The sequence below is a fragment of the Pantherophis guttatus genome, chromosome 8, assembly GCF_059756535.1.
Source record: "Pantherophis guttatus breed Tessera chromosome 8, ASM5975653v1, whole genome shotgun sequence".
NCBI lineage: Eukaryota > Metazoa > Chordata > Lepidosauria > Squamata > Colubridae > Pantherophis > Pantherophis guttatus.
The window spans coordinates 15,129,891-15,145,752 of record NC_142070.1 but is presented as its reverse complement, the minus strand read 5'-3'; the positions used below and the strand labels follow the sequence as shown (position 1 = coordinate 15,145,752).

General features: G+C 41.3%; 1 protein-coding gene across 1 annotated transcript in view; it reads left to right on the top strand.

Annotated features, from left to right (window-relative positions):
* The first annotated feature begins 233 nt into the window (after positions 1-233).
* Positions 234-15,862, top strand: part of SNCA (synuclein alpha) — a 56,038-nt gene continuing 40,409 nt past the window's right edge. Inside the window, exons 1-4 of the mRNA XM_034440481.3 lie at positions 234-595; positions 4,409-4,554; positions 8,499-8,540; positions 12,785-12,930. Of these exons, the coding sequence (XP_034296372.1) occupies positions 4,434-4,554; positions 8,499-8,540; positions 12,785-12,930 (309 nt within the window). The 5' untranslated portion in view covers positions 234-595; positions 4,409-4,433. The remainder of the gene's footprint in view (positions 596-4,408; positions 4,555-8,498; positions 8,541-12,784; positions 12,931-15,862) is intronic.

Below are 15,862 nucleotides of genomic sequence, written 5' to 3'. Positions count from 1 at the left end.
TAAGGCCGTCCAGTCCAGAGCTGGGAAACCAGAGCTCGGCTGTCTTTTTTAAAATATATATATATATTTTTGGAGGGGGGCCACTTGGCACCGGGCGGAGTCACGGGAAGATGGAAGGGACCAGGATGGGCGCCGCCCGTCTACCTGACGAACCAGCACAAAGAACGAGGGAGAAGAGACACACTTGCTTTCTCTCCCCCCCCCACATTTCCCACCCCCTCCCCTCTTCGCCCGCCCCACGTTGGAGCTGCGAAGCGGGGCGCAGTTTTCTCTCCGGTCCGCGAGGGGAGCCTTCCTGCCTTTTCCCAGCGACATCCTTGCCTCGCCTGGGAAGGACCGGAGCCTGGGTACCACCGACTGATCCTTAGGCGGACCTTGGCAGGGATGTACTGACCGTGGAAAGGAAGCGCTGGGCGCCTCCTTGGCATTTCTTGGGGAGCTTTGCTTCCATTCCTCTTTTTTTTCCTCTCTCTCTCTCTCTTCCGAACCTCCTTCTTCGCTCTACAAAATCAAACAGTTGTTTTAAAAAAAAAAGACTAACTGTTGATCGCTCCAGCAATCAAGGCGAGGCGCGAAGCAAATAAAACCATAAGGGGTAAGTAACTTAGAGGCATCTCTAGGGAAAGAGGGGTCGCAGGAAGCTGCTAAGGGAGGGGTTCGTTGCGTGCCCTATCCCGGGGATCAATGCGGGTAAAGTAGGGATATATTTTTTTTTCCGAAAAGACTGGGGATGGAGCTGCTGCAACAGGACAATCGCCCTTGCTGGGTGTGATATTGATTCACTGTGTTATTTGGATCTGGCTATTATGTAAGTGTGCAAAGAAAACTGTGCCGATTCGGTGCGTGCTCGCTTTTGGAGTAATCCCTTCCACATGGGCAAGACTTTGGAGGAAGTATCTGAGATTCTTAAATAAGCTTTGGCACAGAGGCAAATAAATAATCGGCAGACAGATTTGGCTGTGGGAGAAAGAAAAATTGAGGCTGGTAATAATAGATGTCTTAGTGAACATCTCAAGAATGGCCAGAGCAGTGAAACTGGGGAAATATATCTCCTTGTTGATGCTGAACCAGCCTTACCAGCTGCATCTTTAAGGGCAGAGAAGAATTGATGTATATTCTAGCTGAAACATCATGTCTGGATAAGCAAACTTCCTTCTGGTTTTAATCGCCTTGTTTCCTTGGAATTCTGAGAAAAAATAAGCCATGCTAATAGGCATACTGCCTTCTAATCCATGGTGGTCTCCAGATGCCCAGAGTTTCAGCCAGCCTAGGTGGTTGGAGTGATGGAAATTGTTTTGGAGAGCATCTAAAGGATGTCAGAAAAGCTAGAGTGGTTTGTAAGCTCTTCAACAGATGGTTGAAATATGCCCCGTATTCTTCTCATAGTAGCCTGGAATGCAGGAATACAAAGAAAAGCTCCTTTAAGGCTCTTTAGCTGCCAATGAAAAAGACCTTGACTCTAAAGAGTGAAGGTGGCCTAACGTATTGGACATTCAGTTGCACCCATTCTGCTAGAAATCTGGGGTGCAAAAAACATCTCAGTCTTCCAGTTCGTTAAATAATGATCATATCTTACTGTTTCTCTTGTGTAAGAGACTTGTGTGGGTGAGAAAGAGAAAAAAAATAGGAATTAGCAAGTGCCTATGATTTATATTGTCCCTCTTTCAAGAGGAAAAGCCAATTCTCTATTTTAGGAAGCTGGAGGAACCTTTGGTGAATCAAGATAATCAAGCAAATCTGAAGATTTGCCTTCTCAATGATTTGGTGTTCAAAGGAGAAAAAAATCCTCTTAACCTCATTTCACACACACACATGTCCATCCATTACTTTCTTCCTCCCTCACCCCCCCCACAATTAATTTGGCAGATATTTATTTCAGAGCTGATAGTCTAGCTTCCAAGCTGGTGCCCACTGGTATGCTGGTGCCAACATTAATAATTTCTCCAGTAATTTAAGGGAGAAGCAAAATAATGACTGTTTCTGTGAGTTTAGATGATTGTTGCATTTTTGTCTTCTAAATTGTACTGGTGATTGGAAATGAATCAAAGTGACTGAGCAAGCAAAGAGGTCTTTCTACTTTTTCAGGATACAAAAGGGTCTTTGGTTGTTTTTCAGATATTTTGCAATAAGGGCTCGTTTAAAAACAAACCATATTGTGGGTTTTGAACATGATCTCAGCTAATGTTAGAATCCTCCCTTTGAGACAGACTGAGGCTCCTCCTCATCACCTCATTCCACTTTGAGTTCACACTCCTATTTTAAAAGAATTACTCACAAGCTTGTGGTTCAGAAGAACTTGCTGTGATACCAGATTATGGCTTTACGTTTCTTTTCCTGCCATCTTGGCAGAATCGGGAGCCCCAATTTATTTTTAAAATCTTTTTGAAAGGCAAATGAGCTACAAAGCCCCCAACCATTTAAAAAAGAGATTGGGGTGTTAGTGAGAGAATCCTGGATAAAACTGAATTTGTTGTAGTCTTTAAGATTAATGTTTTAGCCACTCTGGAATGAGCAACTTCCAGTTGTTATTCCATATGTCTCTGTTTTTGAGTAAAGTTTGTTCTGAGGTTTATTTGTGAGTCACAATGCATGACATAGGCTACATGCTGGTAACCTCATTCACTTATTAAAAATATAATTTAAATTACTAATTACTAAAACTTAATCTCTTGCTAAATTTAGCTTGGATTGGGTTGTTAATGTACCATCTGGAATATACCCCAAGATGTGGCAGTGATCAATCATTTCCAGTCCATTATCTGATATTATCTGACAAGTGTTTCATAAAAAACATTTACAATGTAGGAAATATTTGTGCTGGGTTCACTTATCACATTGAGCCATAATGTAGTGTGCTGAGTTTTGCGTTAGCATGTTGCATGACTCCAGTTTCCTGATATGATGGTTTCTAAATCATGATTCTAGCCTAAGCAGATTGTATGAGCCCGATTTTTGGACTAAGGTTTTATGTTTAGCATGTTGCATGAAGTCATCCATCTGTGCTTATTGGCACGCCAGGATTATAGAAACAATGACATAGTGTACGAGTATATAATATGTGAGTGTAATGATATTGCATTGGTCCTTTCACTCCCTTGGTGGTTTAATTCCAGGAATATCAAAAAAAAAAAAAAAAATGAACGAACCTCTGAATCTAATATATGTGCTTCTATTTTATTTGTGGAAGTTGGCTTTTTTTTCCCTACAACCATCACTGGACGCTGTAGTTACTATGGGTCAAATGAAGTGAAGAGATAGTATGAGTTTACCATTTTAAAAATGGTATTTTTACAATTTTAATATTTTAATTTTAATATTTACAATTAAAAATTCAGGCTAGAATGAAGCCGGAAATGAAATGTTCAACGATCTATGCATAACCCTTCCCCCAAAAAATAACACCACTGTGAAACAGTCCCTTTAAAACAAGAAACAAGGGCGGTGGTCAAAAATGAATTAAAGCAACGTTTACAAAAGTAAACCACTTAAAGATGCATAACGCCACAACACCAAAATGCAAAGAGTTACAAGCCCGTAAGAATGTTGCCCTGAAGGAACTAAAAAGCTGCAGGATGGTGGATCTCTTTGGGAAATGGGGGCACCTGAAAACCCTTGCCGAAGAGATAATGCACTCAACTGCAGTCTGCCAGGATGACATGCAACAGATACCTGGTTGATGGAAGCCACTCATTCGTCCGCAGGAAATAATCACGTTGTTTTTGTTGACTATATACATGAAGGACAGTGGTTTTAATGAGCACGATTCTGTCCCATTTCAACTCCCTGATGCTTTGGTTATCTCCATATTTAGCCATCTGCATAGTTTAGACCAGGGGTCTCCAACGTTGGCAATGTGAAGCCTGGAAGACTTCAATTCCCAGAATTCCCCAGCCAGCTTTGCTTCTGGGAGTTGAAGTCCTCCAATTCTGGGAGTTGGAGTCCTCCAGGCTTAAAGTTGCCAACGTTGGAGACCCCTGCTCTAGTTTGTCATTTGCCTTGTCCCTCTGCTTAAGAGGCCAAGGTCGCAGCCTAAGCTCTGCTGCCTTAGCCCACAAATTCTGATAAATAAAAGCTCATAGAAGAAGAGGGCTTTTTTCCCTCTTCTTCTAAAGCCATCTCCTCAGGCCTAAATATGCTGTCTACCTGCATTACAAGAGAAATCAATAAAAATGTACTCAGTGGCTGCTTAAGGATCAGAGTTTTATTAGGATATTTATTAGCAAAGCTGGTTGGGGAATTCTGGGAGTTGAAGTCCTCCAGGCTTCACATTGCCAAGATTGGAGACCCCTGGTTTAGACCAAGATGATTAAGGATGCATGGATAGATGTGCTATTCCCTCCTAAACAACACGATGCTATTCTTTCTTAAATGACTTAACACACTAAATAAAAGTTACCTATCTTTTCAGTTCTGGACACTGACCTATTTTGGCCATGGACGTTTTCATGAAAGGGTTTACTAAAGCCAAGGAAGGCATGGTAGCAGCAGCAGAGAAAACCAAGCAAGGTGTGGCAGAAGCAGCAGGGAAAACAAAAGAAGGAGTCCTCTATATGGGTAAGTGGTGAGACGCTAAATCTGGAGCGTGTGGTTTTTATTTTATTTTTATTTTATTTGAACCAAGAACCACACAGCCTTTGATTGGCACATCAGGAACCCTGATGTCAAGAACTGGGTGGAGCCAAGACCGAAAGAAAATATGAATGAAACTGAATGAAATCTAGAATCATAGAGCAATAGAGTTGGGAGTTTTGAAGTCTTCTAGTCCAACCCGCTGCTCGAACAGGAAACCCTTACAGAATCATAGAACAACAGACTTGGAAGGGACCTTGGAGGTCTTCTAGTCCAGCCCCCGAGTCAAGCAGGTGACCCTTACAGATCTAAATTCAATTTTTAGTGGGATACACACTTTCCTATGTGTCCCAGTCAAATTAAGATTTGATGCAACTAGAGAGACTTTGGAGGTTCATGCAGATTCAAGGTTCATTAGGAACCTGTGACGTTCCTAATGTGATGTGGGCTGTCAATTTGTATATGTATGTAGAATTCTTTAGATTTTCATTCTTTTTTTTTTTTTGTCCTGGAACCCAAGGTGAGATTCCTTGCATTCCTTTTTTTCAATTTACCTTCCCCAAAACAATCTGGGGAGAAAAGTTGTTTTGAAGATAGACTGAAGTTTGGGTCTCCTTGGTCTCGAGTCAACATTTTAACCATGACAGCAATCCGAATTTGTTTTCCGTGCTGCTATTCTGTACAGAATGAGCAATCAAGATGACCTGTGGTAATATGTTCCTCCTTTAAACCAAACACATTATTACATTTCTTGCACTGTTTGAATAGCAAACTTTTAGAACTGGAAATAACTAAAACTTCTACTAAGTGCATGTACTTTAGATGTAATAATATTTATTCCACTTAAAAATGCCATAACTGTTGTATTGGTGGATTGCTTGCGTCTCTTCAGCGAGACACCTTGAAGAAATTTTAAAGAAATTCAAAAGGGATGCATTGCACCTGTGGAGAGTAGATTCATGGTTGCTATCCAATCATCTGGCCCAGATCTAACTTGTAGAGCTAACCGAGATGGACACTGATGAACCCTGACTTTATGGTCACGTGTGTCTTAATACTTACCCCTACTCGAATTTGCTCTAATAGGTCATATCCTCCTCACCCAACTGAGAATAGAATTCAAGAATAGACGCAAGCAGTCAGACGAGGAGATCCAAATTCAATGTGGTAGCCTCACATTGCAATGAACAAGGACATACATTCAATTTTGCAGCTACTAAGATTGTTGGCTGAGCAGAGACAAAAATAGCCTGGGAAATGGGCTGCTTGTCAGTCAACAGGAGTGCTGATTTACCACTAGCTAATCAAGTACTTAAGAACCGAGTGCTTGGCAGCACAAGGAAACAACAGCCAATGACTTAATAGCCAGCAATCAACACCCCAGTCAACAACTAAAAAGCCACACACAACCAGGCACCACATAAATATTATACATAGAGTAGCCCAAAGCAGACATTCTGCTAGAGAGAAGTTCCCTGAGGATGGGCTCCAGCATGAGTATGAAAACTCGGAAGATTAAACCTCTGGTCATGGTGACCAATCCAGATTGCATCCTGCAACATTATCCTGGGATACATATATTTGCCTTCATTCATAACTGAGAATAGATTATAGTCTAGGCTGGTTTACTGTTGAGAAAAAGAGTTGTCCACATATGGCAAGCAACTCTCTGAGGAACTGGGCATGGTTGCAGGAACTGGGCATGGCTAATCTAGTGAAGAGAAAGACCTGGGGAGACATGATAGCAGTGTTCCAATATTTGAAGGGCTGCCACAGAGAGGAAGGGGGTCAAGCTATTTTCCGAAGCACCTAAAGGCCAGACAAGGAATAATGGGTAGAAACTGAACAAGGAGAGATTCAACCTGGAAATAAGGAGACATTTTCTGATAGTGAGAACAATCAACCAATGGAACAGAAGTTGACTTCAGAAATTGTGGGAGCTTCATCACTGGAGGCTTTCAAGAAGAGATTGGACTGCCATCTGTCAAAAATGGTGTAGGGTCTCCTGCTTGGGTGGGGGGGTTGGACTAGATGACCTACAAGGTCCTCCTTTCCAACTCTGTTAATCTGTTAAAAAACCAACCTTTCAGAGGAGGCCATCTAGTAATGTGAGCATGTCATCAGGAAGAGTATGGCCAAAATATTTTGGCCCATCTTTTGGCTTTGTTATTCTTTTTAAAGGATAAGAAAAGGGAATCATTCCATCTACACCAAAGGCTGAGTCCCCCCCCCTTTTTTTTTTTTGAGGGTCCTTATAGAGCAGTTTCTTCATGGTTTTAAGAGGAGCTTATGAATGAATTTTCCTCCCAGTAATTTCCCAGTTCTATTCCAATCCCTAAAATTCCAGAAAAAAAAGAAAAACAGTAGTCAAATGGTTACTTCTCTAAGGATAAAACAACAAAATGCAGCTATTTTACTACTGGTGCAAACTTAAGGGATATGCGTGTATGTTTTGGAAGGGGTACTCCTGAAAACTATAAATTTCCCATTCCTGGCTTAGATTACCATACCTTCACTTTAATAATGTGCTAATTTTGAAGTCAAATTGGAAAAAAATAGATTTATATTGGACTTCTTTAGAGATTTGTTTTGATGGAATCCCAGTCATTAAAAAAACTGAGCCAGCAGATTTAGCCATGCCCAACCGGATACAGTATCTGTATGTGATCCATGCTTCCCGGCTAGTGGGAAAGCTGAATTTTCCATAGATGTTGTTTCATTTCACAGCATGGGGCAATTAAAAGTATAGCTAATTCCAAGAAAGTTGCATCTGTCACCGTAAACCAGCTAAGCACACTTATATCATTCAAATGCACCAGGGGTGGGTTCTACTTACCTTTACTACTGGTTTGCAGTGGGGCCGCAGTTGCGCACACACGTGTTCTTCCGTGCATGCGCAGAAGCGTTTTGATGACATCGGGGTTGGTGGGCAGAGCCTCCCGCCGGTTTTACTACCGGTTCTATAGAACCGGTGTGAACCGGTGGCAACCCACCACTGAAATGCACAAAAGACAACTGTTTAAAGCATCTTTTTGATATGGAAGGTTTATGCATGCATCCAAATTTTTTTTGCATCCATAAATTGTAATTTGCCACAAAAGACCTCTAAAGACTCCAATACTTTCTACTACCTGCTAGGTTAGCTAAAATGTTTTAAAAATATGTCTAGCAAATGTTGGAAATGTAACCAAAAAACGGGCACATTTTATCATATGTGGTGGACTTATGCAAAAGCAAAAAAAAAAAAAATGGGCAAAAATACATAGGTGGCTAGAAAAGATGATAGGGAAAGGTGTAGATTTTAAACCTGAATAGTTTTTATTAGGTATAATATCAGGAAAAAATGATAAGAATAGTATGTACTTAATATTACATGTCTTAACAGCAGCGAGGATTATATTCGCACAATACTGGAAAAATGAAGATATACCACGAGGTGAAGAGATAATTAGGAAGATTTTAGGAAGACTTCTTCTGCAGAAGATTTCTGCTTGTGCAGAAATGGATAGACTGACATTGAAAATTAGACAGAAAGAGGATGGAGAATATTATCAAACATGGAATCTATTTTACCAATGATTGGAAAAAAGGGATGGAGATTAAGAATGTAAATTTGTATTGTTAAGACTCCAATACTTTTCACCAGAAAAAGGATGTATCCAATTAAGTTCCTGTTTCTGGAATGCCCACTTGGGCAAATAAAGGCAGAAGGGTTATTCTCTTTGTGTGAACTAAGTCCTAATGTTAAGCTATCATTTGCAGTTTATTGTGTGGGCTACTATTTTATAAAAACACAACAATTTGTGTTGAACTTAGGATCAACAAGTTGTGTGAACTCTTGAACTGTATCCTTAATGCTTCCTAAAACTCATTATGTTCAGTGTCCACTGAAACTGATTTTTATTTTTTTATTTTTGTTGGATAAATAGGGTCAAAGACCAAAGAGGGCGTGGTTCACGGTGTCACAACAGGTAAGTCCATAATTGCAATTCTAGTTCTAAGTCATCAATAAATCTCTTGCCTGTTCTTTAAAAAGTAGGCTCTGATTTAGGAAGGAAATGTCTGCGATACGATCAGGCATTTGGGAAACAGCATTATTGGTCTTATTGGGAGAGGAACATTCCTGCAGAGAGGACATTTGGAGATATTAATCTGTAGTACAATTCCAGTTTCTGACAATTCAAACACACGACATGCCATCTGTGGGGAATGCAAAGCCAGCAAAGTATTGGCCCAGATTCCATATCTATTTCTGGGCAATAACCTGTGGGCCTGAGTGATTATTTTCACTGCAAGAGAAACGTGTAATGGATGAGCCTCGGTGACACAGTGGTTAAAGTGCAGTACTGCAGGCTAACTCTGCTGACTGCCGGCTGCCTGCAATTTGGCAGTTCAAATCCCACCAAGCTCAAGGTTGACTCAGCCTTCCATCCTACCGAGGTGGGTAAAATAAGGACCCAGATAGTTGAGGGCAATACGCTGACTCTGTAAATCGCTTAGAGGGGGCTGTAACAAAGCACTTTAAAGCAGTATTTAAGTCTGAGTGCTATTGCTGTTGCTAATGGTTGGCATCTGGCATCTGTAGCAGTGGTGGGTTGCCCCCGGTTTGGACCAATTTGCAAGAACCAGTAGTAAAACTGGTGGGAGGCTCCACCCACTGACCCGGACGTCATCATAGGTGATCTGCGCATGCGCAGAAGAGCATGTGCGCACACTCATTTCGCGCGCACGCAATGCAAACCAGTAGTAAAGGTAAGTAGAACCCACCCCTGATCTATTCCTTACGTTGAAAGCAGCTTTCATACCTAGAATTCCTGATACACTGGCCAACTGTTCAAAAATTAGTTATATACAGTAATATGCGGGCATAGACTTCCACAGTTGGTATCTGTTGAGCTTCAAGGTTTAGTGAACACGGTCAAGAGAACAGATTTCCCGATGTTTCATGGGAACTGTGGCTGGCAAAATAGTCAGCCAGTCCCTGCTCAGTTATCTGTGATCAGCATAGCAAAACATTTTGACTCTCAAGATGCCGACCAGAGTTGTTGGCAAAACAACAGGAAATCTCTTCTCTAGACTCTAGAAATATGATCTTCAGCAGTCAAGGATGGCCCTGGAATAGTAAATAGGTTCTTAGCATTTCGGTGCAATCATTGGCTGTGTTCCCTCAACAGCATCAAGTGACTGATATACAGTATATGCCTGTTATTATATTTCCAGGAACTCTTTTCTTATGGCTCTCGTAGCTGCAGCTGAAATTCATGTCTGGATCTCAGAAGTTTGAGCTTGCTTGGGTATCACATGACAGCTGCTACAAGACCAAATTCAAATTTTCTTCCTTTGTGACTTCCTTTTTGATAAAATGCAGGTAGTCCTCAACTTACAAAAGTTCATTCAGTGACCGTTCGAAGTCACGGCGGCACTGAAAATAGAGACTGATGACCATTTTTCACACTTACGACCGTTGCGGCATCCCAATGGTCATGGGATCTACATTCAGATGCTTGACAGCTGACTCGTATTTATGACGGTTGCAGGGTTCAGAAGTCCTTCCGCCAAGCAAAGTCAAAGGAGAACCCAGATTCATTTAACAACCATGTGACTCATTTAACAACTGCAGTGATTCACTTAACAAAGGTGGCAAGAAAAATCATAAAATGGGACAAATTCACTTAACCAATGTTTCACTTAACAACATACATTTTAAGCTCAATTGTGGTCGTAGGTTGAGGACTACCTATATGGATGTAAGAAGGAAGCTCCAACGCTTGGGGCACTTCTGCAGTTCTACCTAATTCTCTAAATCATTGTATTTTACAAAATCTGTATCAAAGGTACCTATAAATGTTTTGGATTATAGCTAACCTAATCCATAACAATTAGTTACCATTTGAAGGCCCCAACTTGCTTGTCTCTTCCCTAATTTTTAGTCAGCTTTTATTAAATATATTTTGTTTCTCTTCTGCATTTACACCACCAGAGCTACGCTCATTGTCTACACATCAGGGGTGGGTTCTACTTACCTTTACTACCAGTTCGTAACGGGGCCGCGCACGAGCGAAGCTCATGCACAGAAGTGTTTTCATGACATCAGGGTCAGTGGGCGGGGCCTCCCACCAGTTTTACTACCAGTTCTATAGAACCGGTGCGAACCAAGGGCAACCTACCACTGCTACAGATCTGTTGTGCACAGGGTCATTGGAACATGTGAATAATGTTGATCCTAGCTTCGGTGGAAATAGAACCAAACTCTTTTCATCTATGTATTCAGTTAGCATGAACCTGTTGCATCCCTGAAATAGCCTTTAATTATTTGCAACAGGGAGCTAATTCAATGAAGTATCTATGATTTCATTTGTTAAATCATTCATTTCTTTTATTACTAAACAAATATAATAATAAACATTAAATTGGACTGCATGATACATTTTGATTTGGATAGTGCAGAAGAAACTTTAGCGCCCAAGTAAAAATCTGTTCAACTTTTGAATCAAGTCAACCTGATGTATTTGAACTGATTATATGAAGCAGACTCAATTCACTTAAGTTTATTTTATGATTAGGGGACTGAGACTAAAACATATGAAGAACGGTTACATGAAATGGACATGGCTAGTCTAGTGAAGAGAAGGACCAGGGGAGACAGGATAGCAGTCTTCCAATATTTGAGGGGCTGCCACAGAGAGGAGGGGGGCCAAGCTATTTTCCAAAGCACCTGAAGGCCAGACAAGGAATAATGGATGGAAACTGACCAAGGAGAGATTCAACCTAGAAATGAGGAGAAACTTTCTGACAGTGATAACAATCAATCAATGGAACAGAAGTTGCCTTCGGAACTTGTGGGAGCTTCATCACTTGGGACTTTCAAGAAAAGATTGGACTGCCATTTGTCAGAAATGGTGTAGGGTCTCCTGCTTGAGCAGGGGGTTGGACTATAAGGTCTCTTCCAACTCTGTTAATCTGTTAATGTTCAGGTTTGTCAGTATAAGCAACTGTGTATAACAGGGATGTCAAACTCACTTCATCACGGCGGCATCACGTGACGTATCGGGACTTTTCCCCCCTTTACTAAACCGGGTGTGGGTGTGGCCAGCGCATGACGCATTCAGCCCACGGGTCAGGAGTTTGACAGCCCTGGTGTATAACTTTTGTAAAACAGCAGTCTGTAAGCATCACAAGATGGCAATTGTATGGTCAACTCATTTGATGAACATCCATCAGGGAGACCAGGGATAAGAATGTACAAATATTGGAGGCCACAACTTAAGTCAGTTTGACTTCTAAAGAGATTAGAATGCCATCAAATGACAATGTGATATGAAAGGGTGGGGCATTTTAGTCCTTCTGGGGGTATTTAGGGTGGGGAAGAGAAAAGGGAAACCACAAGAATTATCTTCCCTTACTTTCCTTCTTAAAACTCAAAGCATCTCAGTTTTTTTCCCCAATTTTGTTTTAACAGGTTCATTGGCTTTTGTAGGCGTTCATCCTCTTTTGAATTATCTACTAATGGCTTTGGGAACTAACTGGATAAGAGTTTTTAAAATGGGTACTGCACACTTGTATGATCTGGAAAAAATACAACTACTACCCTGTTTCCCCGAAAATAAGACCCAACCGGAAAATAAATCCTAGCATGGTTTTTCAGGATGCTCGTAATATAAGCCCTACCCCCAAAATAAGCCCCAGTTAAGATTGTCAGCCAGATGGATGCATTTAGTACCGTATTTCTCCAAAAATAAGACCTAATCAGAAAAATAAGCCCTAATGCGTCTTTTGGAGCAAAAATTAATATAAGACCCGGTCTTATTTTTGGAGAAACATGGTACATTGAAAGGACACAGGATTAGTTTTACAATGCTCAGATGGGCTGACCATTCTTTGCATATTTAAGCAAGCATTATCCCGCCAGAAGCTCCAGCTGGAAGGCTATTTTGGAATTTCGACTGTAGTTTAAATAAATATATTTGTTAAAAATATTTTTCAAATTAAATTTTTTAAAATATTTGTATACTAGAGGCAAAGTATGCCTGTAGGGAAAGTTGGATATAACTGAGAAATGCTTTTGTGATTTTTTTTTCTTTCTTTCTTTTGCATGCCTAATAAAACTGCGTCCTGTGCCATCTGTGGATAGCCAGAAACATCCATGTTGATCTTGGAAAAAGACACTTGAGAAATGTTCTCCCTCTCTTATCTTTGACGTTTTTCCCCCCTACAGTGGCTGAGAAAACCAAAGAGCAAGTGTCAAATGTAGGGGGAGCTGTTGTCACCGGAGTGACAGCTGTAGCCCACAAGACGGTGGAAGGCGCTGGAAATATTGCTGCAGCCACCGGCTTTGGCAAGAAGGATCAATTGGCTAAACAGGTTGGTGGAGCTATAGACATTTGCAAAATATATATATATATATATATGGATTTCAAATGGAGTATTTTCTCTCTGTGTAAGGGTTGGTTTTAGTTTTGGAAGGTAAAGGTAAGGTAAAGGTTCCCCTCGCACATATGTGCTAGTCTAGGGGGCGGTGCTCATCTCCAGTGGTGAAATTCAATTTTTTTTTACTACCGGTTCTATGGGCATGGAATGGTGGGCGTGGCAGGGGAAGGATACTGCAAAATCCCCCTTCGCTCCCCACTCCTGGGGGAAGGATATTGCAAAATCTCCATTCCCCCCCCCCACTCTGGGGCCAGCCAGAGGTGGTATTTGCCAGTTCTCTGAACTACTCAAAATTTCCGCTACTGGTTCTCCAGAACCTGTCAGAACCTGCTGGATTTCACCCCTGCTTATCTCCATTTCAAAGCCGAAGAGCCAGCACTGTCCGAGGACATCTCTGTGGTCATGTGGCCAGCATGACTAAACGCCAAAGGTGCACGGAACCTTCCCACCAAAGGTGGTCCCTATTTTTTATACTTGCATTTTTTAATGTGCTTTTGAGCTGCTAGGTTGGCAGAAGCTGGGACAAGTAATGGGAGCTCACCCCGTTACGTGGCACTAGGGATTCGAACCGCTGAACTGCCGACCTTTTGATCGACAAGCTCAGCATTTGAGCCACTGAGCCACCACATCCTTTTTTTGTTGGTTTTGGAAAGGCTTACCTAAATGCTTACCTGTTTTTCTGTGCTAACTCTTTAGAATGTAGGTAAACCCACTGAATGATGGGAAATCACTGTTTATATTGGTTACTTGCTAACTTCCTACCATTACATCCTACTTGACTCAGTTACTCATCGCTCACTGGAGGGATAAGCACAATGCAAAACCTCAGGATGACACAGTAGATGCATCAAACCATTATCATTCAAGGACGGCTTGAGTGGTTTCTTTTCCAATTCTGGGCAACCCACTTATAATCTACAAGCTCCTTTTGTGCCTCTTTCTTCTGTCTAAAATACCGTGGTATGATTTCCTGCCATTTTGAGGCAGGAAGTAAGCAAACCTATAACGTCAAACCCTCAGATACAAAGGTTTTGTTTGTTTATTTTTTAAAGATCTTCCCTCAAAAATCATAAGGATGGGAGAGAACCAGGAAACTTCACCTCTGTCTATGTGTTTGGTCTGTTCCTGCCCTCACTGCCCCACCGCTACAGCTTTCAGTACTCCTCAAAATATCAAGGGCAACAAAAAAATGACTACCAAAAGGTTGTGTAGTTCTATATTTAAATATAATAAGAGGACTTTTCCAAGGTCACATCTGTCAGTTTCAAGGCCAAACATGGATTGGAACCTACATCTGTTTTGCCCTACCCTAGCCCAGGGGTGGGAAAATATGGCTCTTTTACAACCTGTGGACTTCAACTCCCAGAATTCCTGAGACAGCTAAACTGGCCAAGCTGGCTCAGGAATTCTGGGAGTTGAAGTCCACAGGTTGTAAAAGGGCCACATTTGCCCACCCCTGGCCTAGCCCAATAATTCTCCACTTTTTCTTCACCATGGACCCCCCACTTTAAATACCTGTTGTGGCCATGTACTCCCAAGACTTAACTCAAGATTTAAATCGTAATGTTTCTGCAAGCCTTCGTGGACCCCTGTGACAACATTGTGGCCCCCAGGGGTCCACAGGCCACTGGTTGAGAACCACTGCCTTAGCCTAATATCTTCGGTTTACTGAAGTATGGAAACACAGATACCATTTATGAAGTCGGAATGTTTGATGGATTAATTTTACCTGGTTTGTTTTGATTGACAACAATAAATCCTAGATGTAGGCCAGGGAGCAAGAGACACGGTGGCTCAGTGGCTAAGATGCTGAGCTTGTCGATCGAAAGGTCGGCAGTTCAGTGGTTCTAATCCCTAGAGCCACGTAACGGGGTGAGCTCCTGTTACTTGTCCCAGTTTCTGCCAACCTAGCAGTTCGAAAGCACATAAAAAATGCAAGTAGGAAAAATAGGGGCCACCTTTGGTGGGAAGGTAACAGCGTTCCGTGTGCCTTTGCCGTTTAGTCATGCCGGCCACATGACCACAGAGATATCTTCAGACAGCTCTGGCTCTTCGGCTTTGAAACGGAAATGAACACCACCCCCTAGAGTTGGGAACGACTAGCACATATGTGCGAGGGGAACCTTTACCTTTTACCTTTTAGGGCAGGGAGCAGCCTTTCTGATCATATTTATCCGATCCATGTGAATCCCTGGAACAGGGTATTCCAGGGACTGAAACTGGCATATTTTGCATTTCAAGCATCTGTTTTCATTCTATGGTTTGCAAAGAAAGTGAAAAGCATTGTTGACAATTAAAAACCAGTGTTTGCTGCTTTAACCTAGGGTAAATATTTTTTTAAGAAGACTTTTATAGTAAATCATTTGTCTGAAGAGGATTGTTTTTTTGCACTTCCCTTTCATGGTTTTTTTTTTTAAAGAAAACAAATATTGATTAAAGACTACATGGAAAAGGAGCTTTGGTATATAAGCCATTTAGAAGCATTTACAACTAACATGTAGCAAATCACCGGGGATTCTGATGAAAAGCTGTTAGGCAGAAACCACAATGTTTTATTGCTTGGAGATATCTTTCTGTATCCATCAGAAAGGTGGTTTCATTCATTCTTCCTCCAAAGCTTTTTGAAACCATATTGGCCATTTAACAAAGACAGTGAAAATACAATACTCTCAAGTTTGTGGATTACTTGTTTGTGTGTCTTAGTTCTCACTATTGATGGAAATCTATATTGGTATTTTACCACTTCACATTGCAGATCTTTAATTGAATTGACCCTTTTATTCTATCTCCATGCTTTTCAGTTTTTATTTTATATTTAAAGACTCAAAATCTGGAGTAGGTCTTCCTTTCACATCTGTTTTGGCCT